We start from the raw sequence: 27,439 nt of genomic DNA, 5'->3' as shown, positions 1-27,439 counted from the left end.
GAGGTGTTGTTGCCTCCACTGAGGGTGGAGAGGACTTGCAGAGACATGTGAACAAGTCAGAAAAGTGGGTACCAGTTGGTACTATGCACCAAGTGCATAAAGTATAACAGGAGCCTGATTGTGCACCTGGGTAGGAGCAACCCTGGACATACACATTGACTGGATATGAGACACTGGAAAGAAGTCTGACTGAAAAGGATTGGGGGACCTGGTCAGCATCAAATTGAATGTGAGTCAGCAGTGTGCCCAGGCAGCCAGGAAGACTGATGGTCCATTGGAGTGCATCAAGCAAGGCATTGCCAGCTGAGTGAGGGAAAGGATTGTCCCTGTCTTCTCCGCACTGCTGCAGCCTCACCTGGAGCACTGGGTGCACTTCTGGGCACCACAGAACATAAAGGACATCAAACTATGGGAGGGTGTGCACAGGAGGGCACTGGAACTGAGAGATCTGAAGTTCAGATTTACACTGGGATTGACTGCTTATTCAGAATGGGCCCTTCTCACATCCCACATCCTGCGATAAGACACAGGGCACACATGGGACATGAACCTCACAGTGTCCCTGCAGCCCATGCAGAGCCTGGGATCTTCTGTCCCCATGTCTTTCATTTAGCATCATACAGACCCCCAACCCACTGCCCCAGGAAGGATCCTTAGTCAGCATGAGGTTCTCCCTGCCAAGGGTCTGGGGATCAGGTCTTGGCCTGTCAGGCTTGGCCTGATCAGGGCTTCATAAGACAAAGGAGTGGTTTCTCAGCATCAGAGCCACCATGCCAGTGCCTTTCACTGCCTGTAGTCATATCTTCCAATTATCTTCTCTAACTAGTCCCTTGGGAAGCTTGCTTGTTAATGTTCCTCAGTGGGCCCATTAATACTCCAAGAAACTTCACTGTTACTTCTGACTTTGCCTTGTTGAGCACTCTTTGCAAACTTCTGTCTGCACTGCAGGTTGATGGACTCAGCATCAAATGCGCCCTGGGGCTCGTTATAACCTAAAGAGTCTCCTGTGCCTTGTGCCTTCCTGTTATTTTCTTCAAGTTTTCAGAACTTGTTCAGCAAAATGGAGGGGTACCTGGACATATCTTAAAGAGAAAGGATCTAGCAGTCATTTACTGCCTATTTATTTATAGTTGGGTATAAGCAAGTCTTTAAAGCAGCATGTGCAACTGGTATCAATCCAGGATGTTCCCAATGAGTTCTGTTGTGTTACTGTGCGGACTTAGGTCCTTCTCAACCTCCCCACCCCACTTCTGCTCACATTGGCCCCATGGGGCTTGCATCACTTTCCCTCACATCACACTTCTCCTCTGCAGCCACCCACTCAGTGTTAAACCTGCTTTGCACCAACTCCCACTGGTTTTCCACAGAGAACCCGCTGCACAAGGGCAAAGAAAGAGTTCTCTATCTTTTTGGCCAGCAAACAGAAGGAAAGAAAAAAAAAAAAAAAAAAAAAAAAAAAAAAAAAAAAAAAAAAAAAATAGATAGGAAGGGATAGAGAGAATCACGGTGAAGGGGATGACAAGCAGTCCATCAGATTTTGGAGTGATGGAGCAAATTTGAGTAATCCCCCTGAAAGTCAGAAATCAGACAGACAGTTGGGAGGTATCTGACTGAACAAAGAGCAAGGGATGGAGAAATCTGGAGGGCAGTTTCAGGAGCATGATTCCAAATGGCCTGCTGAAAACACATCCTTAACCACATCTATTTATTTAGGAGAGCTGTAGACACCTGGAGGATGAGGGGAATCAAATAGGCAGCAGGGAAGAACAGCAGAAGACGCCGGGCTTTAGACACAAGGCATCGACACTGGCATCGCTGTCTGTGTCTCTGAACCTGAAGGCATCTGTGTCCTGCAAACACAGTTCAGGAAAGCACTGAATTTTCAATAAATAAATAAATAAATAAATAAAAAATAAAAAGAAATCCCCTCAAAGACTCATATTTACAACTAAAAGTGGAACAAGAAGGACATGGAGGTACTGGAGCAGGTCCAGAGAAGGGCAACGAGGCTCGTGAAGGGCTTGGAGAATCAGCCCTACGAGGAGAGGCTAAGGAAGCTGGGGCTGTTTAGTCTGAGGAAGAGGAGGCTGAGGGGAGACCTTATTGCTGTCTTCCAGTACCTGAAAGGTTCTTACAGTGAGAGTGGGGCAGGTCTCTTCTCACTAGTGACATGTGACAGGACGAGGGGAAATGGCCTCAAGTTGCGCCAGGGCAAGTTTAGGTTGGATATTAGAAAGAACTTCTTTACAGAAAGGGTGGTTAGGTACTGGAATGGGCTCCCCAAGGAGGTGGTTGAATCGCCATCCCTGGATGTGTTTAAGAGCCGCTTGGATGTGGTACTCAGGGATATGATTTAGCAGAGGTTTGTTGTTGTGGTATTGTTTTGTGGTTGTTTTTTAAGAGATAGGCTACTGGTTAGGCTGCGGTTGGACTTGATGATCTTCAAGGTCTTTTCCAACCTGAGTAATTCTATGATTCTATGATTCTAACAAGACTCATGAGAATTTCTCATTTGAGACGGGTTAAAACATTTTCATTGGTTTCAATCTTTGTCTTCAATACTTTGTTTCATTTCTATTGACATTAATGAACATCTTTTGTACTTACGGCTTCAAACAAATAAATACATAAATTCAAATAGATCCCTCGGTGTATGACCTTCAAATTCACCACCAGCCCTTCCTTGCTGGTGAGTATGAGATCCAGGAGAGAACCTCTCCTCTTGCCTGGTCTCCTCTGGCTTGGTCAAGAAGCTGCCATCTGTGCTCTCCACGGATCTCCTGGATGGCACATGCCCTGCTGTGCTGTCCCTGCAGCAGATACTGGAGTGAAAAAGGCCCCCAAAGGGGACAAGGGCAAGAAAACATCAGGCTCCCATCTGTTTGCAGAGGGCACCTTCCACTTGCTCTCCCTGATCAGGAAGACAGAAACATACACCGTTGGTCTCCTCTGTTTGCCATTTCCATTAGCTCTGACCTGGCTGCTCTGCCATCCTCAGGCAGAGTTCAGTGCACTCTCAAAGAGGGCAGTGGTCCTTCCTTGTCTCTTCACTCATCATTCTGAAGACTGTCTCCCTTGCACTACACTGCAGCTGTGGAAGCCATTAAACTGTGTCCCTGTAGTCCAAACAGGAGCTCAGGCCTGCAGCTCTACCAGGATTTCTAGCTTACTGTGTGTTGGTGTTTGCATTAGTGCAAAAACCACAGAAGCAAACATCCTAATTGGAAACCATCACTGGACATAGCCTGACTGGATAGCTCATCTATGGTATTAGTGTGCAGAAGGTGGCACAGAAGCATTAGACCCATTGTGGGTCTTGGAGTTGACATAGCACCACAGACACTCTTCGGGCATGGCTTTCCTGAAGGCCCTATGCTTCATTTGCAGCTGCATATGAGTGTGATGAAAAAGAACAGACGTAATGGTAGGCTGCTTCTGATGCCATTCAGCTGAGAGTCCATAGAAAACCAAGGTTTTGTCTGTTGATGAATAAAGACGTATGTTAGCTTTGTATTGCCTTGAGCTCCAGAATATACATTAGATGGAAAAAGGAAAAAGATCTGACTCTTCTTTTGTGAGCTCACCCATTTAGTCAGCTGAGTAACTCTGCATGCTCTGTGGAGACGGGAGAGAAAGACAATTTGAGGTGCCCTAAATGCTGGGGTCTGTTGTTATTTAGGATGGTCAAGAATGCCTCTATTGCCTCTCTGGGCCTCAGCTGATGCTCAGGAAGGAGGTGTCTGTCTCAGGGATTTCCCACACAGTTTACAAGCACTGACACACATCCAGGAGCAGCCCAGGCACCTTGGGCATCACCCAGTGTCTGTGTGTGAGCAACTGCCTCCGTGCTGAAGGACCGAGGACTCAGAGCTGGAGATCACATGCAGGCAACTCCTTGTGCACTTCTGAGGGGAACCAGAGGAATCCCAGCACTTGTGGGTCTGCTGGGAGCTGTATCCCATTTCAACCCCAAGGTTTCCATCAAGGGATGAGATGCCAGCAGTAATTCAGCTGGATCACTGCCCTGCACAGGGAAAGTCCAGCCCTCTCTCTCTGGGTGTCCTTTTTTTTTCATCAAACGATCTCAGGTAGGACTCCCTGTATGTCTGGAATTAGTCACTGTCCACTGGACATCTGGTGTTTACTTCAGCAGATTTCAAAGTACAGACATGATGCTGTTGTCTTTCAGGAGCTCTTGGAAAAGCCTCATCTCAAGGGAGATGATTGGCAAGGATAAACATGACATCCTCTGCTGCTCAGCTGGGTCAGACTCCTGGGACTCAGGGAGCTCATACAAGTGGGCAGAGCTGCAGAGAGACAGCTGTGCCCAGGAGCAGCTCTTGTGCACAGCACAGCCTGCAGATAAAAGACAGAGAGGAGAGAAAGGGGAGAGATCTTACAGGATGTGTACGGTGTGAGCAGGCTGTGAGTTTGCTGCAGGAGCATTGCTCAAAGACCATGACACGGTAAGTCCCACTGCAGACAATGCAGCTGCTTTTCATAGAGGGTTAACTTCTGTTAACTGCATGTTTCCTTGCTGTGGAAAAAGTCTTTTGCTTTAGCTGAGGGCTTCTGTGCTGTAGCGCCAGAGCACAGCCCTGAGGGCTGCGTGTCCCAGCACGGCTGCAGGCTGTGCATATGGGGCTGCAGGCGGGTGCCCAGGGCTGTCCTGCAGAGCAGGGTTCCTGCTGTGCCCCAGGGGCTGTGTGCCGGCTATGGGACTCTGCCGCCTGCCAGGCTCAGCACTCAGCCTGCCCGGGGAGCTGCCCAGGGCGCTGCGGGGAGACGTGTGGGGGGAAGGAGCCCCCCAGCAGGGCTTGTGCTGCCACAGCTGCTGCCTGGGGCAGGGGATCACAGCTCCACTGCACAACAGAATGTTTGTGAGGGCCCTTTGCAAGAGGAGAGCCAAGGCAGGGGGTTTCATTTCCTGTTCGTAGGGAAGAGAAGAGACTTGGAGGCAGAAATCTAAAGGGGCTGCCAAACATAAACACAGCTCTGAGACATATATTTCTTCAATCCATCGTTTTTTGTTTGTTTGTTTGTTTGTTTTGGGAACAGTCACACAGAATGTGCTTTCAGCCTCTCCTTCCTAAGAGGATACAATCAGTTTCACTTATCGTTGTATTCTGCAGACATTAATAATCCACTTGCCCTGCAAACAGGCTGATTTCTCTAAGACTAATTGAAGTGTACAGAGACTGGGGCTGGGGTCTGTAAGAGCAGCTGGAGTAAAGAGGAAAATATCCAGGAGACTGGAATGTGATTAGGAAATGAGAAGAAAGTAAGAGCTCCCCAATCTTCTACTCATTAAGGGATGGTGAAACTCATGAAAACAACTTCTGGAGTTAAATGAAGAGTATCCAAAGGGAAAGGAAAACTTTTATAGTATAGCAGGAGGAGTGTCTGAGAATGGTCTGGATTTGTCATTATCTTCTGCACTCTGAGCAGGACTCCAAGCCCAGGAACAGCAGATGCCCAACAGCAGCTCCATCAGCGAGTTCCTCCTGCTGCCGTTGGCAGACACGCGGCAGCTGCAGCTCCTGCACTTCTGGCTCTTGCTGGGCATCTACCTGGCTGCCCTCCTGGGCAACGGCCTCATCAGCACAGCCGTAGCCTGCGACCGCCGCCTGCACACCCCCATGTACTTCTTCCTGCTCAACCTGGCTCTCCTCGACCTGGGCTGCATCTCCACCACTCTCCCCAAAGCCATGGCCAACACCCTCTGGGACACCAGGGCCATCTCCTACGCAGGATGTGCTGCACAGCTCTTTTTCTTTTCCTTCTTCATGTCAGCAGAGTTTTCCCTTCTCACCATCATGTCCTATGACCGCTACATTGCCATCTGCAAGCCCCTGCACTACGGGACCTTGATGGACAGCAGAGCTTGTGCCACCATGGCAGCAGCTGCCTGGGGCACTGGAGTTCTCTATTCCTTGCTTCACACTGCCAGTACGTTTTCACTGCCTCTCTGTCAAGGCAATGTTGTCAACCAGTTTTTCTGTGAAATCCCCCAGATCCTCAAGCTCTCCTGCTCAGGCTCCCAACTCAAGGAAGTTGTGTTGCTCATTTTTAGTGTCAGTTTATGCTTTGGGTGCTTTGTTTTCATAGTCGCGTCCTATGTGCAGATCTTCATGGCTGTGCTGAGGATGCCCTCTGAGCAGGGACGGCACAAAGCCTTCTCCACGTGCCTCCCTCACCTGGCCGTTGTCTCCCTGTTTCTCAGCACTGGCTTTTATGCCTACCTGAATCCCCACTCTGTGTCCTCTCGATTCATGGACCTGATGGTGGCAGTTCTGTACTCGGTGGTGCCACCAGCTGTGAACCCCCTCATCTACAGCATGAGGAACAAGGAGGTCAAGGATGCAGTGAGGAAATTGATAACCAAATGTGTTTCATTAGCAGTGAACTGCCCATCTTTTCGAATTCATGCCTTGTAATGCAGCTTTTTACTGAATCAAGCTCTCTTTTATTGTTTGTTTTGTGCCACTTTAGATGTGTAATTCTTATTTATTTATTTATTTATTTATTTTTATTATTGTAATGGTTTTCTTTAAAACATCATTACTCAAATCAATTCCTAATCAGCTTGTACCTTTGTAGTTTAGCCCAGAAATGCTGTACATCATGAACCAGGCTCCCTGTGAACCTTAACAGAATAAAGGACATGCAGTGATTCTGTCTGTCAGCCTTCTTGTGAGACATTTCTGGAACTGTCGGTGTAAGATGTTCTCAGAAACTCACAGTCCAGCAGGAAGCACACAGCTGTTCATCAAACTCTGCAGTAGCTTCAGCCTGTAACAGCTGACGGGCCATCCCTGGGCTCCTGGCTGGGGTCTATTCTTTCAGGCTCACATCTGTCAGTGCCTCTGAGAGGCCAGCAGCAGCAGCTGGCTTGCATGTTGGTTGTCAGGACCCCTCTTGCTCATTCCCTGTGAGACCCTGCACAGGACAAGTTCTTGGATATGGGTTATCACGTCAGAAGTTTCCAAGCTTCATAGAATCATAGAATCATAGAATTGCCCAGGTTGGAAAAGACCTCTAAGATCATCAAGTCCAACCACAGCCTAACCAGTACCCTAACTCTAACAACCCTCTGCTAAATCATATCTTGGAACACCACATCCAGAAGGCTCTTAAACACATCCAGGGACGATGACTCAACCGCCTCCCTGGGAGCCCATTCCAGTGTTTAACTACCCTTTCTGTAAATAAGTGTTTCCTAATGTCCAACCTGAAATTGCCCTGGCGCAACTTGAGGCCATTTCCTCTCATCCTGTCACTTGTCACCAGTGAGAAGAGACTTGTCCTGCTCTCACTGTAAGCACCTTCAGATACTGCAAGAGAGTGATAAGGTCTCCTCTCAGCCTCCTTTTCCCCAGACTAAACAGCCCCAGCTTCCTCAGCCTCTCCTCGTAGGGCTGATTCTCCAAGCCCTTAACGAGCCTTGTTGTCCTTCTCCGAACCTGCTCCAGCACCTCCATGTCTTTTTTGTACTGAGGTGCCCAAAACTGAACACAGTACTCAAGGTGAGGCCTCACCAATGCCGAGTACAGGGGCAGGATGACTTCCCTAGTCCTGCTCACCACACCATTCCTGATACAAGCCAGGATGCCATTGGCCCTCTTGGCCACCTGGGCACACTGCTGGCTCATATACAGCTGACTGTCCATCAGCACACCAAGGTCCCTTTCCATCAGGCATCTTTCCAGCCACACCTCCCCAAGCCTGTAGGGTTGCCTGGGGTTGTTGTGACCAAAATGCAGGACCCAACACTTGGTCCCATTGAAACTCATTCCGTTAACCTTGGCCCATCGATCGAGTCTATCCAGGTCCCTCTGTAGTGCCCATCTCCCCTCAGGCAGATCAACACTCCCTCTCAACTTGGTGTCGTCTGCAAACTTACTGAGGGAGCTCTCAATCCCCCCATCAAGATCATCAATGAAGATGTTAAACAAAAGCGGTCCCAAGCACTGAGCCCTGGGTGATGCCGCTCGTGACCGATCGCCAACTGGATTCCACCCCATCTGACCACAACTCTCTGGGCCCGGCCATCCAGCCAGTGCTTCACCCAGCAGAGTGTGCGCCCATCCAAACCACGGGCAGCCAGCTTCTCTACCAGATTGTTAAGGGGACAGTGTCAAAGGCCTTACTGAAGTGTAGGTAGACCACATCGACAGCCTTCCCTTCATCCACCAAGCAGGTCACCTTGTCATAGAATGAAATCAGGTTAGTCAAACAGGTTCTACCATTCCTAAACCAATGCTAACTAGGCCTGACCTTTAATTGGTCCCTGATGGTTCCTGAGATTATCCTTTCCATAACCTTCCCGGACACCGAGATGAGACTGATGGGCCTGTAGCTGCCAAGATCATCTTTCTGACCCTTTTTGAAGATGGGCATCACATTCGCCAGCCTCCAATCCACCGGGACATCCCCAGTCAGCCAAGACTGCCAAAAAATGATGGAGAGTGGTTTGGCGACCACATCCGCCAACTTCCTCTAGGAGCAAACTCTAGGGTGCAATCCATCCGGCCCCATGGACTTGTAAACATCCAGCTTTTGAAACAGGTCCAAAACTATCTCATAGTGGATCATGTAGGGCTTATTCCGTTCCCCCTCCATCTACCAGTGCAGGGGCCCGTGTTCCCAGGGAGCAACAAGTTTTACTATTAAAGACTGAAGCAAAGAAGGTATTAAGTAGCTCAGCCTCATCCCGATCCTTGGTGACTCAGTTGCCCTCAGCATCCAACAAGGGGTGGGGATTTTCCCTAGCCTTCCTCTTGCTGTTGATGTGTTTATACAAATAGTTACTGTTCTCCTTTACCTTAGCAGCCAAGCTCAGTTCTAGCTGCACTTTGGCTTTCCTAATCTTCTCCCTGCACAGCTTCACTACATACCTGTAATCCTCACTACATACCTGTAATCCTCACTACATACCTGTAATCCTCACATCTGTAATCCTCATACCGGTAACCCTGTCACATCTAACTCCCCTCCCTTCCCCCCTCGGACCCAGTTTAAAGCCCTGGTAGTCAATCCAGAGAGCTTGTTCCCCAGCACACTTCTGCCCCACTCGCTCAGTTGAGTCCGTCAGGAGCCCACATACCCAGTTTCTCAAAGGCCTGCCCAAGATCCAAATACCCAAAGCCTTGATCAAGTCACCACCCCCTCAGTCAGCATGTTCTCCTCCATCTTCCTTGGTCCCAGCCGTCCACTGGAAGGACAGAGGAGAATGCTACCTGCACCCCTGATCCCTTCAGCATCTTTCCAAGGGATGCAAAGTCCTGTTGAACATTCTTTAGTTTCCTCATTGCAGCATCCTGGGACCCAGCCTGAGTGACAACAGAAGGATAGCAGTCTTCCGGTTTAATGAGCCATGGTAGAGCCTTCCCACTGTCTCTAACATGTGCCCCTGGAAGAGAGCACGCCTCACTGGAGAGATTATCTGGGTGGCAAATGGGAGCCTCAGTGCCCCCCAGCAAGGAGTCCCCAGTTACTAAGACTCTCCGCCCTTTTTTGGTGGCACTGGTATTGAGGCAGTGCCCTGACCGGCCTCGCTCCCTGTGCTTGTTACTCCCTGTATTCTCAGTGTGCTTCTCAAGGCATGAGTTTGGACCACTTTGCAGACCTTCATCCCTCTCCTGTGCAAGAGCCTCTGTGAGGAACACACTCAAGAATTTCCAGTCAGGAAAGAAGAACTGTTTATTCAGCATTGTTTATTATATAACAGCTCTCTGTGAAGAGCTGTTTATTCAGCACTGCAGTAGTGTGTGCGCCCACTGCTGACCATTGCACAACTTGTCGGTGAAACCCATTCTGTTATATACCCTGGGTCTGGCGCAGGTAGAGCCTCTCCTGGCACCCACTGGTCGAGCATCTCAGGCTCACAGTCTACCGAAGCTCTTACTGTGTGTCACAGGTTAACCTAAAATCTACCTGCACCCATGACAGGGGCAGTCAGCCCGCAGGCCGCTGGCCCAGAAGGGAAAAAAAAAAAACAAAAAACAGGGAAAGAGAAAATAAATACAGCAGCAACGATCTAAGGAGGCACACTATTTTACTAAATACTATATCGGAATACAGAATAACACAATATAATGCAATATAATTGGAATTAAGGCTAACAAATCAAGTAAAATAAGAGAGAGTGAGTCCCGAAACCGAGAGGCCTACTGTAACTCTAGGCGAAACGGCTGGAACGCTCCCACACGGCTCTCCCCCTGGCTGGCAGGATCCAAGAGAGCGAGTCCAGCACTGAAGTGAGATTATATAGTCCTGGTCATATGACTGACCGTGGTGCTCCCTGGGACATGTAGTCTTCTTTCTGTGAGCAGCAGATTCGTCAAAATTATCTATACTTAACATGATGTTATGATGTGGAATACTGATAGCAAAATTACAACATTGCAAAACCATGACAGCCCCAAAGCTGTCCCCGCTGCACTGGCTTGTGCCTCTGAACAGCAGGAGGGGGCTCCTGAGCACTGTCCCCGCACAGGACCAGCTCCAGCTCTTCCTCCAGCCAGTCCTTAACTCTTCCGCCCTTTCTTCCTCCTCCACTCGCAGGGGGTCTGGATTCCCACCTTCGGCTCTTTTGACATCGTCTCCAAGGAGATCAGGACGGAGGACAGGACCGTGACCCTGTGCTGGCCCGTGTTTCAGCTGGCCAGCAACCTCATTGCAGTGCACCACCTCAAGTCCCGCAGGGGGTCCCTGCCAGGTAGGAGGGGGGATGAAACCCTTGCTGGCTTCATGGATGGGGCAAACAGGGCCACCACCTCCCTTCTCAGAAGCAGACCTCCCCCTCTGAGGAGCCCGTCCAAACGCGGGGCCATTCTGGATGATGTCCCTTAGAAGCAGTTCTAGGTGGAAGAGCAACCTTATCATCAACCCCATCCCTGGTATTTTCTCAGTTGACAGGAAGGTGGAGGCCCTGAAGAGCAGCCAGGTGGCCGCAGCCGCCTCTGTGAGCTGGAAAACAGCACAGAAGTGCATCCAAAGCACCGTGTTGCTGCTCTCCAGCTGCCTGCAGAATGGGGAGAACGTGGCTGTGGTTCTGAAGGACGTTGGAGTGCTGCTCATTGACGGGCTGACCTTCCAAATGAAGTTCTATTACGACTTCCTCGAGACGCTGTCGGGGAAAGAGAACTTCAGGAGAGCCATCCGCAAGGTGAGCCGTAGGTTTCTCCATAGCGCGGGCAGTGCCGTGAGCCTCACTCAGCCCGCACATGGCCCACCAGGACCTGGGCAGCTGCTCGAGCCATGCAGGTGCTGCGGTGCTGTCAGCTCTCCCTGCCTCGGGCTCCTCGTGTCCCCAGTGCCTCAGCCATGACCAGGACGTCTCACAGTCTCCCTGTTCCTCCCCTGCAGGCCCCCTCGCTGCTGGACATGGGGGTGTCCCGTGTGACACCGGTGGCTTCTCTGGTGTCCTCTGGCTGCCTTGTCGTATTACCCAAGTGAGTATTTTCTGCTGCTTGATGCAGCTGCTCAGCTCTCATTCTGTAGTGCTTGTGCCTCGTGTCCATCAGTGTCCTGCCCAGGAGGATGTGCCATAGAATCGCAGAATGACTGGAGCAGGAAGGAACCTGAAAAGAGCACCCGGTGCCACTGCCCTGCGGGGAACAGGGACACCTACCTCCAAATGAGGTTGCTCTGAGCCTGGTCCAGCCAGGCCTTGAATGCCTGTCCGGGCACCCAGCATCTCTCTGGGCAAGACATCCCAGTGCCTCACCACCCTCCAGCCAAAACCTTCCTCCCATCCAAAGCCAGTCTTCCCTCTTTCCGCCTGAAACTGTTTCCCCTCCTCCTATTCCAAGTGACCCTGCTAACGGCTTTGGAAAGCCTTCATGCAGCATGAAAACGTGCCTGTGAGCAGACAAGCAGAGCGAGCAGCAAGGATTGCTGTTGCACTGTCACACCGCTCACTGCCTTTTCCTCGCTTACAGGTTTCAAATGGAGTTGGTCCCCAAACTGCCACCCCTGATACGCCGCCAGTCCTCCGGGAGCTTCTCTGGGGCAGGGAAAGCAACCAAAGAAGAGACTTTGCCACCTCTTACTGGGGGCAAGAAAGGTAATGTGGCTTCCAGCTCCTTTCCACGGCACGGGCAACCAACTGGAGGTGGGCAGTCCCTTGCTGACCATCAGCCCAGGGCTCTGATGTGCATCAAACCTTTGTGCCGGCTCAGCACAGCCTCTTCCCCTTAGGTTATGGTTGGCCAGTCCAAAAGGAAGGTGCAGGGTGTGACGTACCCCCATCCCTGTCTATGGCAGGAGGATGTGGGGATCTCAGGCCCTGCCCTCCCCCAGTGGAGGGACAGAGACCCCAAAAGTCACCCTGCCACCTTATTGTCACCAGACAGCTCCTCTTTCCCAAAGCCAGCATCCCTCCTGCAGCCCCAAAGCAGAGCTGAACTGCAGAGAGGAGGAGTGGGGACAGAGATGGTTTCAGGGCGGGTTCTGGGAACAGGCCTGAGTGCTGCTTGTGAGCGAGCCAAAGGCCTGACGGCGAATCTCCTCTTCCTTCCCAACTGCAGTAAGATTTGACAAGACTCCAACCTTCATCAGACGCCTGAGCACTGCAAGTGTCGATGGAGGGCAGTTGCGAAAGATAAAGAACAGACTGCGGAGGGAGAGCATTGCCTGCAGGTGAGGCTGGCGGCTGTGGGCTGGGTTGTGCATGGAGGTGACACAATGAGAGCCCAATCCCTAACACCAAAGGGTCACTGCTTGTTTGTGGCTGCCTGAGAGTGCTGGGATGGGGACGCCAGGATCCCCCCAGCTCACAGGGCTGGCCCCTCTCCACATCTCCGGAGAGCCCCGGGGCAGCCGCTCAGCTGTCTGTGGGGAAGGCTGCATTACAGCCCAGGGTCCTGGCTCAGCCTTGAGGGATACGGCCCCAAAGCCATCAGCCACTCATGCGGACCCCTCCCGCTCTGTCCTTTCAGTGTTCTGCCACCCATCCGGGCAGTGCCTGAAGCCCCAGAGCAGCCGATGAGCTGCCAGCTGCAGGACCATGAGGAAACGGATAACCAAGAAGGGCTGGGCCGAACAAGACGGGTCAAGTTCCTCGATGAAGAAGGAGGAGCAGGGGAAGCCGAGCGTGAGGTTGCACTGCCCGAACTGCAGGAAGCTGAGGCCTCACACCACCAGACAACAGCTTGCAGCCAAGAGCCACTATCTTGCTCAAGGGCTGAGTCCAGCCTGTCCATGGAGACCCCAGGCACACCACCCAGGCTGAGGCTTCGGGCATGCGACTCTGTGATACTTCTGAGGAAGAGGGTTGAGAAGAGCAGGGAAGAGTGGGAACGAGCCAAGGAAATGGCAGCAGCATCAACATCTCGTGGTGAGACCAGCCTGCCCGAGGAGTCCTCCAACAGATCTGTATTGCTGCCTCCCATAAGGGAAAAAAGGGAGTCTCCTATTGAAAAGATGGCAGCAGCAACATCTCACGGTGAGCCCAGCTTGCCCAAGGAGCTCTCTGTTGTCCCATCTGGGTTGCTGCTACCCATCAAGGAAGAAACGAGGTCTCCCACACAAGAGATGGCAGCAGCAGCATCTCGTGCTGAGTCCAGCCTACCCAAGGAGTCCTCAACCATCAGATCTGGATTTCTGCCTCCCATAAGGAAAGAAACGGGGTCTCCCAGATGTCAGTCTCCAAAGCCCGAAGCCCCACCCCGCAGGAAGGACACACCTTACCCACACTGATGCGGGCATGGGGTGCCCAGGACAGACAGAGCTCCACCGGAGGCTGCAAAACAGCTGCTGAGTCCATTAGTGCCATTGAGACCCATCTGTGTCGTTCCTGCATGCCATCTCCTTGAAGAAAATCAAAGGAACAAGGAGAGCGACTGAGGACTCTTGTGAGACCCCTTGCCTCTGGGAGATGCTTAGGAACAAAACCCTACAGCTGGAAGTGTTTTCAAGGCAGGGGATAAAGACTGTCATGGCTTGCTAATTTTGCTATTGCTTTTTTACATCACAACATCTTACTTAATATACAAATCTACACACCAATAAACCACCATCAAAACACCTTACGCACTTGGGTCTGTATGCATATATATAGACAGAGTTACCGACTGCTCTCCCCCAGCATCAAATTCCCTTGTGGTACACACTGAGCATCCCCATCATTCTGCAGCACCCACCGAGTGCACCCAGCTCCCTGGGCAAAAGCAGTTCCAGGGAGAGGTTTGCCCTTTCCAGAGGCTGGAAGGACCCAAACTGCTTTTCCCAACACGCTCTTTACATGCACTGCAGGGACCTTATCTCCATCTACAGTGTGCAGGGGGCTGGATTGGCTGGGACCATCACGACTGACAGATCCTCTAGTACTGACCAACCAAGTGGCTTCTTCCCAATTCTTCTCCAAGTGCTTGAATGTTCCACCACCCATTGCTTTCAGCATAGCTTTCAACAACCCATTGTATCTTTCAGTCTTACCAGAGCTGGTGCATGGTAGGGGATATGATAAACCCACTCAGTGCCATGATCTTTGGCCCAAGTATTTATGAGGGAATGTTTGCAAGGAGTCCCATTATCAGACTCGGTTCTTTCTGGGGTGCCATGTCGCCACAGGACTTGTTTCTCAAGACCCAATTTGGTGTCTCTGCTGCCATCTGTTGCATGGCAACCACGTGGAACAGAGATCCCAGAAACACACACATCTCTGTCATGGTGTTATCTGGATCAATCTGCCTGTGACAGGGGTGGGGGAAGAGGGGCAGTAGGGCTGTGGGGCCCCCGACAAATGGGAAGGGAATAGGGAAAGGGGTAGGGAGATGGGAGCTGGGCACAAGGAAACAAAGAGAGCAGCAGCAACAATCTAAGGAGGAAAACTTCTTTCACTAACTATGATCAGGGAATGCAAGGTAACCCAGGCCCCACAGGCCGGACAGCCGGCTTCTAGCCTGGCAGGGAGCCTCGGACAGGATGGGTTTTGGCCTGGCAGGGACCTCGGCCTGCAGGCTTTTGGCCTGGAAGGGTTTCCCCGGCCTGCAGACCTTTGACCTGGCAGTGCCCCCCAGACCAGACAGCTGGCTTTTAGCCTGGCAGGGCCCCCCTAACCGGGTTACCAGCTTCAGGCCTGACAAGGTAGCCCCCAACTTTGTGGCTGGCTTTTGGCCTCACAGGCCCAGCAGGTCAGTCAGCCATTTTGTTGCCAGGCAGTGAGCCCCAGGCAGGCTGGATGTTGGCCTGGTAGGAATCCCCAAGCCGGCCAGCCAGCTTTTGGCCTTCCGGTGTTTGCTGGCCGGCGGCAGGCTCTTGGCCTGGCAGGGCTTCCCTAGTCGGCCTTTGGCCTGGCAGGTGCCCCATTGCACAAGGAGCTCCTCTTGTGCAATAGCACAGACATCTTTACCAGGGCATCCAAAGGAGCTCCTCTCTGTGCTCAGAGCTGTTTCTGGGAATTCCAGCCTTGGGCTGGGGGCAAACCCATGGGGTCTGTCCCTCCTGGGCACACCCTGTGAGCTCATAGAAGGCGTCACTCGGCCTTGGCAGCTGTCAGCCATTATGACATCGGAACCTGCCGTCCTACTGAGCCACGCTGCAGAGCTGTGCAGCACTGCAGTCCCGTGAGGAGTGCAGAGCAGGCGAGTGGAGAAGAGGTGCTTGTGTCCTGGGAGGAGAGCAAGCCATTCTCTGTGTCTGTAGGAGTAAAGGAACCAAAATGCCAGCCCAGCTGGGCAGGTGGGTGCAGCAGGGCCCAGAATGTGGGGAGGGGAAGCCAGAATCACTGTGTGCTGCTGGGCTTTCTCCAGCCAGGCAGCCCAAACTCCCTTTCCGTGGGCACAGCCCTGCTCCTGCTCTGGGGAGAGCCGAACGGGGCAAGGCTGCTGCCCCCCATGGCACAGTAGAGCCCTTCACTCTCACGTGTCCCACGGGTGCTGTGGCACTAACCAGCTCTTGCTAAAGGGCCCCCTCTGGACTCACATCTCTGCTGGGCAGAGGAACCCATGGCAGCCGTCTGCTAAAGGGATCCCAGGAGACCGTGTGTGTCCCTGTGCAGGGCCGTGATAACCACCATCTGATCTCTCCCTTAGGCAATGTGTTGCCCAAGAGAGGGGAAGGAGGACTCCCATCCTGCCTCTAGCGGTCCTTTCTGGTGAGTGTTCCCCAGCCAAAGCCATCCCAGCACAGCCGGGGAGCGGGACTGTCCCACACGGCGTGTCCCCGCTGGGTTGGGAGGGGGGAAATGGGCTGCAGGGCTCAGAGCAGCCTGGCAAACTCATGGTCTCTCCTGACTGATGTCCCCCACAGCTGGAGCCTTCCTTTGGATACTGGGAGCATGGAGAAATGTCCTGCAGGTCAGTGCTACGCTGTGCAGCAGAGGCCATAGCTCTGCCCTTCTGCCTCCGTGGGGACAGTTTGGCCATGGGCTCATCGCTGCTGAGACAGAGGGTGGGCCCTTGAGCCAGGCTGGGGGCTGCCTTGGCAGCAGGGCGGGCTTTGGTGTGGCAGCATCTTCCCAGCGCCCAGCACGGAACTGGGGATGAAGGCAACAGCGCATGGGAAGAAGGAGCCTTTGGCCCGTCCGTGTCACTGGGGAGTCTGGAGGGGATGGGAAAGCAAAGGGAGAAGCAGCAGATGCTCTGCAGCACGTGGAGGGCTGAAGAGCCCAACACTGGGCAGCGGTCCTCTGCAAAGTGCTGGGAAGCAGCTGGAAATTCTGCCATTGTTTCCCTGGGAAGCTCCTTTGGAAGCTCCTTGTGCTCCTCGTGCTTCCTCCCATCCAATGCCTTTCTCTTCCAGGTGGTGTCTGCAGGACCTGTGCATGAGCTCCTGTCTCTGGGGTAAGGACACTTCCTTGCCACTCACCTGGTTCTGTAGCATGGCCTCAGCTGGCTGTGTGCTCTATGCACACCTTCGCCTTGTGCCCAGGGCTCCAGTCTTTCCCGTCTGTATAGTGAAGACAGCCCTTGGCAAAGCCAAGGAATGAAAGGGGCTGGCGGATATGGAAGGGCACAACCCATTGGAATCCTTCACCCCATTGCACTGGAACCTGCAGGGTGGACATTGCTGAACAAGACTTGCTTTGCTTTTAGGAACTCACTAGTTTGGCCAGAGCCAAACATGGAAACTACTCAGCTGTCGGCCAGGAAGGAGCTCATTGTAGAATCAGTGTTTGATGTCCTGGAGGAGAATGGGATCCATGGACTGAAGAGAGAGGTAATGGCACTGCTTCCTCCTTCCTCTGCCTGCCTGCCCAGGCTGTTGTGCAGCAGACACAAGGCTGGCAACAAGGGGATCAGGCAGAGCCCAAAGTCCATCTTTGCTGTGTCTCTGGAGTGCAGTGGCTCATCAGGGCACACCTAGAAAGACATGGAGCCTTCCCTTAGCTCTTGGGTAGGACACCCACCTCCTGTCTTTGTGCTCACTGCTGTCTCTCCATTCCTTATTTGTTGCCAGGAAATTCTGCAGCTGACACGGCAGGAGATCGAGAAAGTCATGGCAAACAGCTACTGGATGCCCAACTGGGCTCTAAAATCCTTGGGTATGTCGACAGCTTCACTACCCTCAGCTTTGTGCCTGGCACTCCCCAAAACCTGCCCAGCTCTGCCTTCTCTCACAGTTGTCTCATAGAGCTTTAGGCTGGCTGAGGTCTGAAGGGACCTTAAGACCATCCCAGCCCAACTCCCTGCCATTGACAGGGCTTTGCATCAAGGTGCTCAGGGCCCCATCCAACCTGGTCTCCTACACCTCCAGGAATGGGGCATCCATGGCTCCTCTGGGCAGCACATTGCAGGGCCTCACTGCCCACTGGTGGTCAAGAATTTCCTCCTCACATCCCATCTAAACCCCCCATCTCTCAGACTTGACAAACCCTTCTCCTCTGCTCCCAGGGCTGACCGGCTCCTTGCCCCAGTCAGTGCTTCAGGCCGGGACTCAGCAGTTCCCATACACACAGCGAGGGGAATTCTGCACCCCAGAGCCCCGCCAAGAGCTTTGGGCAATGAGCATTCAGTCCTTCAGCTCGTCTCTGGGCCGTCCCAGTGCACGTCTGTCCATCTTGATTTCAGGTGCCACTGTTGATGCGGAGAGGACAACCGAGAGTTATGGTGGGAAAGGCTGGATTTCTCCCCTCTTTTCCTCCGCGAAGCCCCCCGAGACCCTCTTGCAGGTAAGGCACAAGAAGTGGTGACTGTGGGCTCCCCCCCTTTGCTTCCCCCCCTCCATCCACAGAAACCCCATAGAGCCCCATAAGGGCCCCCCCTACTTCCCCCAGTCCTTTCTTCCCCCAATCCTTTCTCCCCATCCTTCCCCCCCAGTCCTCCCCTTCCTCCCACCACTCTCCCCCCCTCCTTCCCCCAATCCTTCCCCCCCATCCTTTCCCCATCCTTCCACCCCCCAATCCTCCTTTCCCCTCCATCCTCCCCCCAATCCTTCCCCTCCATCCTCCCCCCAATCTGGCTGCACATTACTTTCCCTTGGCCCAGCATTGCTGCTCATCCCGCACTCTTCCCCACATCACTGACACCAGCGCTGGGAGGGTGCTGGGCTGACAGATGCTGGGAGGGCTGCCCCGCCAGCTCTGTGCAAGCAGAGAAAGGCAACTGAGCCCAGAGCTGTTGTCCAACCCTTTGCATCTTGCCCTCCCGTCCCTTGAGTAGCGTTCCATGACGGGCAGCCCCATAGCAGACAAGGTCTGTGCTCCTTGCCCACCATCCAGCTCTGGCAGCTCTTTGCCTGATGGACGCGTCTCTCTCCTTTCAGCCCGATGTTTCTGCTGGCAGCTGCTGGGCTTTCCAAGGCTCTCGGGGCCACGCAGTCATCCAGCTGCCGGAGAACATCTGGCCCACAGCTGTCACCATGTGGCACGTCTCCAAGGCAGTCTCTCCCTCTGGGGATGTCAGCAGCGCCCCTAGAGACTTTGCCATCTTGGTAAGGCTCTACCTGCTGCTGCTAATGGAGGGTCCCGAGGAAAAAGCTTTGCCATAGAGCCCCATAAGAGCCCATAGAACCCATATAGAACCCCAGAGCCACCCAAAGAGACCCATAACCACAACATAAGACCCCATAGAGCTGCAGAAGAGCTCATAGAGAACCAAAGAGACTCATAGTGCCCACAAACAACCCATAGAGCCCCCTCATTGTCCCACAGACACCCAACAGAGCCCCATAATTGCCTAATAGAGCCCCATAAGACCCCATAGAACCCCTATAGAGCCCCAGAGACACCAAGCAGAGCACCATAACCACAACATAAGACCTTATAGAGCCCCCACAGACACCCCATAGCTCCCCATAATGCCCGTAAGACCCCATAGAGTCACACAAGAGCTCACAGAGAACCAAAGAGCCTCATGGTGCCCCACAGACACCCAACAGAGCCCCATAACTGCCCCAAAGAGCCTTGTAAGACTCCATAGACCTGCACAAGAGCTCATAGAGAACCTTAGAGTTTTAAGGTGCCCACAGACACCCCATGGAGCCCCATAAGGGCCCCATAGACACCCAACAGAGCCCCATAACTGCCACATAGAGCCCTGTGAGACCCCATAGAGCTACACAAGAGCTCACAGAGCACCACAGAGACACACAGTGCCCCACAGACACCCAACAGAGCCCCATAAGGGCCCCACAGACACCCAATAGAGGGTTGGAAGGGCTCCCACCTTTGGCCTTGGTGTGTTCTTTATGGCATGGCCTGCCTAAGTGTGACCGCCATCATCTCTTGTCTTTCAGGGAGTGGATGAGGACGAAGGGGAGACTCTGCTGGGGTCGTTCGTTTATGACGTGGACGGAGAGATCGCCCAGACCTTCCACATGCAAGTATGGCAAGTGCAAGGGGGGAGGGCCGGGCTGCCTGCAAGGCATGGGAAGAAAGAGCTTTCCTGCCCACCCTCTGCTCTCCAACATGGTCGACTCCTGCAGGGTCCCTGTTGGAAGCCTTTGGAAGCACTTTGTGTGCTGTGGCTCTTCCCATGCCCATAACGAAGCCTCTCCTCTGCTACTGCTTCACTTATATACTGAGACCTTGAAAGAAAAGAATCTTATCTTGTTCTAAATGCAGAAACAACGTTTGATTCCCACACTGATAAGATGGGTGATAACAGGCGGGGGGTCTGAATGCTAAACAACTCCTGAATATGGATCCAAATTCCAGGAAATCAATGACTATCTATTAGGTTTACCTTTATCTATGGGGCGAACATTGGGATCTATGGGGCAATATGGGGCTCTGGTCCCCCTCTGACCCATAACAAAACCTCTCCTCTTTGTATTGACAGGAGAAGCCCCTTCAATCCTACCGCCAGATCAAACTGGAGGTGCAGAACAACTGGGGGAACGCGGAATACACCTGCATTTACAGAGTGGAAATCCATGGAAACCCCTAAAAAAAACCCTATAACCCCTAAAAACCCCTAAAAACCCCTAAAAAACCCTAATAAACCCTAAAAACCCCTAAACTCTGATGTCTACCAGAGGGTTTTAATTAGGGATTGATCATTCAATGAAGAGATGTGTCCCCCCCCCTCTCAATGCAGGGTCCCTCACTGCCCCCCTTTCCACCCTCCCAACACCCCCCCTTCCTCCCTCCTTATCCCTCTCTCTGACCCCCAGGGTCACACTGTCCCCCCTGGTCCCCCTCCCATCTGACCTTTAGAGCCCCCCCACTCCAGTTCCCCTATTCTGATCCCTACAGCCCTCTTTGACTCCCCCCCCACCTCAGTTCCCTAACTCCATTCTGACCCCTGGGGTCCATTCCCAAACCTCACCCCATCCCACCCTTCCTATTCCCCCATTCTGATCCTCTCCCCCCACCAATATCCCCCCACCCAGCCAATATCCCCACACCCAGCCCCAATTCTGACCCCTAGAGCCCCCTATCCACCTCCTCACCCTCCATGAAACACCCCATTCTGTCCACCAGCTCCTCTGTCCCCACCCAGCGACTCCCCCTATTCTTACCCTAAGGGTCCTTACCCTCCCATCCCATCCCATCCCCTCCCATCCCTCCTATTTCCCTTTCTGATCCTTTTACCCCTTCTAATATCCCTCTCAGTCATAGAGTCCCCTGTTGTCTACCCAGTGAGTCCCCCTGCACCTATTCGAAGGGTCCCTCCCCCATCCCACCCCTCCAATTCCCCCATTCTGATCATCTTCCACTCCCCATGCCCACCCCAACCCCCCATCCACAATCACCAAGGTTGGAGAAGCCCTCTGATCTCCCCCACTCCAACCACCCACCCATCACCAATAGCTCTCACTCAACCACGGCCCTCAACGTGGCATCTCCATCTCCACCACCCCCTGCGCAGCCCATTGCAGCCCCCAGCCACTCTATAGGAGCAGCACTCTTTCCTCATGTCCAGCCTGAATCTCCCCTGGCACAACTCAGGGCTGTTCCCTCCCATCCCATCACTGTTACACGGGAGCACGGGCCGACCCCCAGCTCATCACAACCTCCCTTCAGAACCCATAGAGACACATAGAGACACATAAGGACACATAGAGACATATAGGGACCCATGCGAACCCATTGGGACCCATAGAGACCCATTGGGACCCATAGAGAACCCATAGGGAGCCATAAGGACCCATAGAGACCCATAGCCACCCCATAGACCCCGTAACCAGTTAAGTACTGTTACACGGGACCCCCAGCTCATCACAACCTCCCTTCAGGAGCCTTGAGGTCTCCCCTGTGCTCCTCTTCTCCACGCTGACCCATCCTGGCTCCCCATCAGCCTCATCAGGTTCTCCAGACCCCTCATGGCTGCACCTCAACCTCATTGGGTTGAAAGGGACCTCAAGGATGATGAAGCTCAAACACCCCATGCCTGGCAGGGCCACCAAACTTACACTACTGACTACATGAGGTTGCCCAAGGTCTCATCCAACATGGCCTTCAACACCTCCAAGGACAGGGCATCCACAGCCTCCATGGACATCCTGTTCCAGGACCTCCCCGCTCTCATAGCAAAAAACATCCCCCTGACATCCAACCTAAATCTATCTACACTCTTTCAATTTAAATCCATTTCCCCTTGTCCTGCTATTATCAGCCCTTTCGAAGAGCTTACTCCTCTCCTGGATATAGGTTCCCTTCAGGTCCTGAAAGGCTGCAGTGAGGTCACCCCCTGGGTATAGGATATAATCACAAAATTGTAGTGGTTGGAAGGGACCTCTAGAGATCATTGAGTCCAACCCCCCTGCCAAAGCAGGCTCCCTACACCACGTCACACAGGTAGGTGTCCAGGTGGGTCTTGAATATCTCCAGAGAAGGAGACTCCACCACCTCCCTGGGCAGCCTGTTCCAGTGCTCCGTCACCCTCACCATAAAGAAGTTCTTGCGCACATTCGTGCGGAACTTCCTATGCTGAAGTTTCAGCCCATTGCCCCTAGTCCCGTCCCCACGCACTACTGAAAACAGACCAGCCTCGCCACTATGGCTCCCACACCTCAGGTATTTATAAACCTGGATCAAGTCCCCTCTCAGCCTTCTTTTCTCAAGGCTAAACAGACCCAGTTCCCTAAGTCTCTCCTCATAGGGGAGATGCTCCAGGCCCTTCACCATCTTTGTGGCCCTCCGCTGGACTCTTTCCAAGAGATCCCTGTCTTTTTTGTACTGGGGAGCCCAGAACTGGACACAGTATTCCAGATGAGGCCTCAGCAGGGCAGAGTAGAGGGGGAGGATCACCTCTCTCGACCTGCTGGCCATGCTCTTTTTAATGCACCCCAGAATGCCATTGGCCTTTTCGGCTACAAGGGCACACTGCTGGCTCATGGCCAACCTGTCGTCCACCAGGACGCCCAGGTCCCTCTCAGCAGAGCTCCTCTCCAGCAGGTCTTCCCCCAGCCTGTACTGGTGTATGCAATTATTCCTCCCCAGGTGCAAGACTCTACACTTGCTTTGGTTAAATCTCATCCAGTTTCTAACTGTCCAGCTCTCCAAGCTGTCCAGGTCTCTCTGAATGGCAGCACAGCCTTCAGGCGTGTCAGCCAATCTGTCCAATTTCATATCATCCACGCAGGTCTCCTGGCACCTTTTCCCGACTTCTTAGTTACAGGGACGCACCAATCCTGAGCCTGGAAGAGGAGCCGTTTGAATGCTAGCAAGCTCTCACAGGCCCCCTTGCCTTCTAGTACTCTGGCCCACGGGATAGCCCCAAGTAAGTCCCGGAGGAGATCAAAGTTGGCTCTCCTGAAGTCCAGGGTGAATTAACACCTTCTGTCCCAAGGCTTCACCCACCACCCTTTCCATTTGCCCCTGTGAGTCACCACCCAATGGCTGATAAGCCAGGGAAACACTTCTCTCCCTGGCCAGCCTGTGTCGGTTCACCTAGCTATCCTGAGGCCAGTGTCCCTAACCTTAATGGAACCTCTTAATAAATACGCTTGGGAGGCTAAGGGTGTCCAAGAACAGGAATATAGAGTTAGCACTTGCTGGATGATTCCCTCATTTTAGCCATGTTAACAAAACTCCCAAAAAACAAGTTGGGGTCTTGTTTGATTTCACAGAAGATCCCTGTGGGACCTTCACTAACACAGAATGGCTGAGAGCTGCCTTTACCCATTTGTGTTTTGTGAGAGAAAAACTGAAGCTGTGACCGTGCCGGAATGCTGAATATACCTCTGTGTTACATGTTCTGGTTGCAATAGGATTATGTCTTGGTTTGTTGTGGTTGTGGGTTGTGATTGATATCAGCCCTTGGATCTGTTCAACTCCACAACTGGGCTCAGGGTTTTTTCAGGTCCTGCTGGCTTTCTGGCGCTCCCTGCACAGTGATACCATCCCTTCTGAGCCCTTCTGTCACCCCTTGTGGTCAAACGGGTGATGATTTGCATGGAACTCCTCCACGGTGCTTCCAAATTCCCAGCAAACTAGGAAATGAGACCAGGGACACACCTGATATCTGTTAGGTGTGCTCACAAAGAAACACTTCATAAAGCCCTTTGCACTGATGCTGTTCAGTGTCACATCAGTCCAGGAGCTGCATCCAAAACGTGGCTGTTGGAAATTGTCTGAGTGTTGGTAAGAGATGTGTGTGTTCGTGGGATTGCCCCCTGATGGTTCGAACTGTGGGGTATCCTACACACTGCCCTGTGAGAAGTCCAGCAGACCACCACAGGACTTGAACTTCCAAACCAGCATTTCTATCTCTCAGCATTTGAATTGGTTTGGAAATGCTCGAGTGGAAAGTTCTCGAGACACTGAATCACTTTTGAGAACATTGTATGGTGTCACGGTGTTATCTAGATCAGTCAGTATCCATGATCAGTCAATATCCCTCCGGCCCCTGACAACTGGGAAGGGAAAAAGGAAAAGGGGTGGGGAGATGGGAGCTCGGCTCAGGGAAACAGAGAAGTGGCAACAATCTAAGGAGGAAAAATTACTTTATTAATTACAATCTAATTGAAATTGAGGCTAATAAATCAAGTGCCCCCAGTGGCACAGTGGTATAAGCTGCTGCTTGTGGCACTGGAGGGCCCGGGTTCGAATCCCCCTGTGGCGCAGGGGTAGAAGTGCCACTTTGTTACGCAGGGGGCTCGAAACCCGGGAGTTGGACTCGATGATCTCTAAGGTCCCTTCCAACTCACACGATACTATGATACTATGATAAAATAAAAGAGAAAGAGAGAGGTTTCACACTCACTGCCAGGCAGTGAGAGAGAGAAAGCTAGCATCACTTCTGTGACGTGTTTCCCTCTCTGACCGTGAGGTCATCTAGGACGTGTAGTTCTTCTCTGTGCTCCACATGATGCCATGATGCGGAACACCAATAGCAAAGATTACAAAACCATGACAAGGACTAGAAGATGTTCTGAGCAAGTTTGCTGATGAGACCAGATGAGGAGGTGCTGCTGCCTCCACCGAGAGTGGAGAGGCCTTGCAGAGAGATGTGGACAAGTCAGAGAAGTGGGTACCAGTTGGTACTAAGCACCAAGTGCATAAAGCATAACAAGAACAAGTGCCTGATTGTGCATCTGGGTAGGGTCAACCCTGGACACACATACTGACTGGATATGGGACACTACAGAGTGGTCTGACTGAAAAGGATTGGTTGGCCAACATCAAATAGTAAATGAGTCAGCAGTGTGCCCAGGCAGCCAGGAAGCTCAACGGTCCATTGGAGTGCATCAAGCAAGGCATTGCCTGCTGGGTGAGGGAAAGGATTGTCCCTCTCTGCTCTGCACTGCTGCAGCCTCACCTGGAGCACTGGGTGCAATTCTGGGCACCACAGAACATAAAGGACATCAAACTATGGGAGGGTGTGCACAGGAGGGCACTGGAACTGAGAGATCTGAAGTTCAGATTTACACTGGATTGACTGCTTGTTCAGAATGGGCCCTTCTCACATCCCACATCCTGCGATAAGACACAGGGCACACATGGCACATGAACCTCACAGTGTCCCTGCAGCCCATGCAGAGCCTGGGATCTTCTGTCCCCATGTCTTTCATTTAACATCATACAGACCTCCAACCCACTGCCCCAGGAAGGATCCTTAGTCAGCATGAGGTTCTCCCTACCAAGGGTCTGGGGATCAGGGCTTGGCCTGTCTGCTTTGCAAAGCAAAGGACTGGTTTCTCAGCATCAGAGCCACCATGCCAGTGCCTTTCACTGCCTGTAGTCATATCTTCCAATTATCTTCTCTAACAAGTCCCTTGGGAAGCTTGCCTGTTAATGTTCCTCAATGGGCCCATTAATACTCCAAGAAACTTCACTGTTACTTCTGACTTTGTCTTGTTGAGCACTTTGTGCAGTCTTCTCTCTGCACTGCAGGTTGATGGACTCAGCATCAAATGCGCCCTGGGGCTCGTTATAACCTAAAGAGTCTCCTGTGCCTTGTGCCTTCCTATTATTTTCTTCAGGTTTTCAAAACTTGTTTAGCAAAATGGAGAGGTACCTGCAGAGAGCTTAAGAAGGAAGGATCCAGCAGACATTTACTGTCTATTTATTTATAGTTGGGTATAAACAAGTCTTTAAAGCAGCAATGGGCAAGTGATATCAATCCAGGATGTCCCCAATGTGTTCTATTCTGTTACTGTATTGACAAATGTTCTTTTCAACCACCCCACCCCATTTCTACTCACACTGGCCCCATGGAACTTGCATCACTTTTCCTCACCTCACTCTTCTCCTCTGCAGTATCCCACTTAGTGTTAAACCTGCTTTGCACCAACTCCCACTGGCTTTCCACAGAGAACCCGCTGCACAAGGGCAAAGAAAGAGGTCTCTTTTTTTTTTTTTTTTTTTTTTTTGGTCAGCAAACAGAAGGAAAGGTGATGCAATTGCATGAAGAGTAAAACACAGTGATCAACTGCATGTAGTGTCCATGCTGCTTCTATTCAGTTTTAGCTTTCACAGGGAATAATTGTACAAGAAATGAGTTAGACACAGATAGGATGGGATAGAATGAATCACAGTGAAGGAGTTGACAACAGATTCCATCAGACTTTTGAGGAATAGAGCAAATTCCAGTAATCTCCCTGGGATAAATCAGCCAGGAAGCTGGGAGGAACCAACTTCAAACTGAACAGGACTTGAAAGTATTTCACACATTGAGAAGGGTAAACACATTCTCATTGATTTCTACCTTTGTCTTCAACTCTTTTTTTCACTTTTACTGACATTAATGAACATTTTTCATACTTCCTTCCTAAAAAAAAATAAAGAAAAAGGAAAAGAAAAAGGAAAAGGTAAGGAAAAAGGAAAAGGAAAAGGAAAAGAAAAAGAAAAAGAAAAAGAAAAAGAAAAAGAAAAAGAAAAAGAAAAAGAAAAAGAAAAAGAAAAAGAAAAAGAAAAAGAAAAAGAAAAAGAAAAAGAAAAAGAAAAAGAAAAAGAAAAAGAAAAAGAAAAAGAAAAAGAAAAAGAAAAAGAAAAAGAAAAAGAAAAAGAAAAAGAAAAAGGAAAAGAAAGAGAAAAAGAAAAGAAAAAGAAAAAGAAAAAGGAAAAGAAAAAGAAAAAGAAAAAGAAAAAAAGAGAAAGAGAAAGAGAAAGAGAAAGAAAAAGAAAAAGAAAAAGAAAAAGGAAAAGGAAAAGGAAAAGAAAAAGAAAAAGAAAAAGAAAAAGAAAAAGAAAAAGAAAAAGAAAAAGAAAAAGAAAAAGAAAAAGAAAAAGAAAAAGAAAAAGAAAAAGAAAAAGAAAAAGAAAAAGAAAAAGAAAAAGAAAAAGAAAAAGAAAAAGAAAAAGAAAAAGAAAAGAAAAAGAAAAAGATAGCAAAGAATATTAAAAAAAAAGGATAAGGTAAAAAAAGAGTAAGAAGGAGAAAGGGGAAAAGGATAAGAAAAAGGAAAAGAGAAAGGAAAAGAGAAAGGAAAAGGAAAAGGAAAAGCAAAACAAAGCAAAGGGAAGGGAAGGGAAGGAAGGGAAGGGAAGGGAAGGGAAGGGAAGGGAAGGGAAGGGAAGGGAAGGGAAGGGAAGGGAAGGGAAGGGAAGGGAAGGGAAGGGAAGGGAAGGGAAGGGAAGGGAAGGGAAGGGAAGGAGGAAGGA

The 27,439-nt window shown here is 51.4% G+C and overlaps 3 protein-coding genes across 3 annotated transcripts; all 3 read left to right on the top strand.

Moving 5' to 3' along the window:
* Window positions 1–5,471: 5,471 nt before the first annotated feature.
* On the top strand, window positions 5,472–6,437 carry LOC140264766 (olfactory receptor 14C36-like). Its single transcript, XM_072360676.1, has one exon. It carries the CDS (start codon window positions 5,472–5,474, stop codon window positions 6,435–6,437), a length of 966 nt encoding a protein of 321 aa, XP_072216777.1.
* A 3,019-nt stretch (window positions 6,438–9,456) lies between these two features.
* LOC140264765 (coiled-coil domain-containing protein 81-like) lies at window positions 9,457–13,704 on the top strand. The gene is made up of 8 exons (XM_072360675.1): window positions 9,457–9,528; window positions 10,567–10,720; window positions 10,914–11,170; window positions 11,371–11,456; window positions 11,946–12,070; window positions 12,534–12,645; window positions 12,945–13,298; window positions 13,524–13,704. Exons 1-8 carry the CDS (start codon window positions 9,457–9,459, stop codon window positions 13,702–13,704), a joined length of 1,341 nt encoding a protein of 446 aa, XP_072216776.1.
* Window positions 13,705–15,667: 1,963 nt separating this feature from the next.
* Window positions 15,668–20,336, top strand: LOC140264767 (SUN domain-containing protein 2-like). Its single transcript, XM_072360677.1, has 10 exons — window positions 15,668–15,687; window positions 16,041–16,102; window positions 16,258–16,304; window positions 16,750–16,790; window positions 17,043–17,166; window positions 17,407–17,491; window positions 18,018–18,118; window positions 18,712–18,879; window positions 19,684–19,770; window positions 20,229–20,336. The coding sequence occupies exons 1-10, from the start codon at window positions 15,668–15,670 to the stop codon at window positions 20,334–20,336; spliced, it is 843 nt and encodes a 280-aa protein (XP_072216778.1).
* Window positions 20,337–27,439: the final 7,103 nt, after the last annotated feature.

This window comes from Excalfactoria chinensis, unplaced genomic scaffold, assembly GCF_039878825.1.
Source record: "Excalfactoria chinensis isolate bCotChi1 unplaced genomic scaffold, bCotChi1.hap2 Scaffold_1002, whole genome shotgun sequence".
Lineage (NCBI taxonomy): Eukaryota > Metazoa > Chordata > Aves > Galliformes > Phasianidae > Excalfactoria > Excalfactoria chinensis.
Note: the sequence above shows the minus strand (reverse complement) of the source record. Positions and strands in the feature narration are given on the sequence as shown.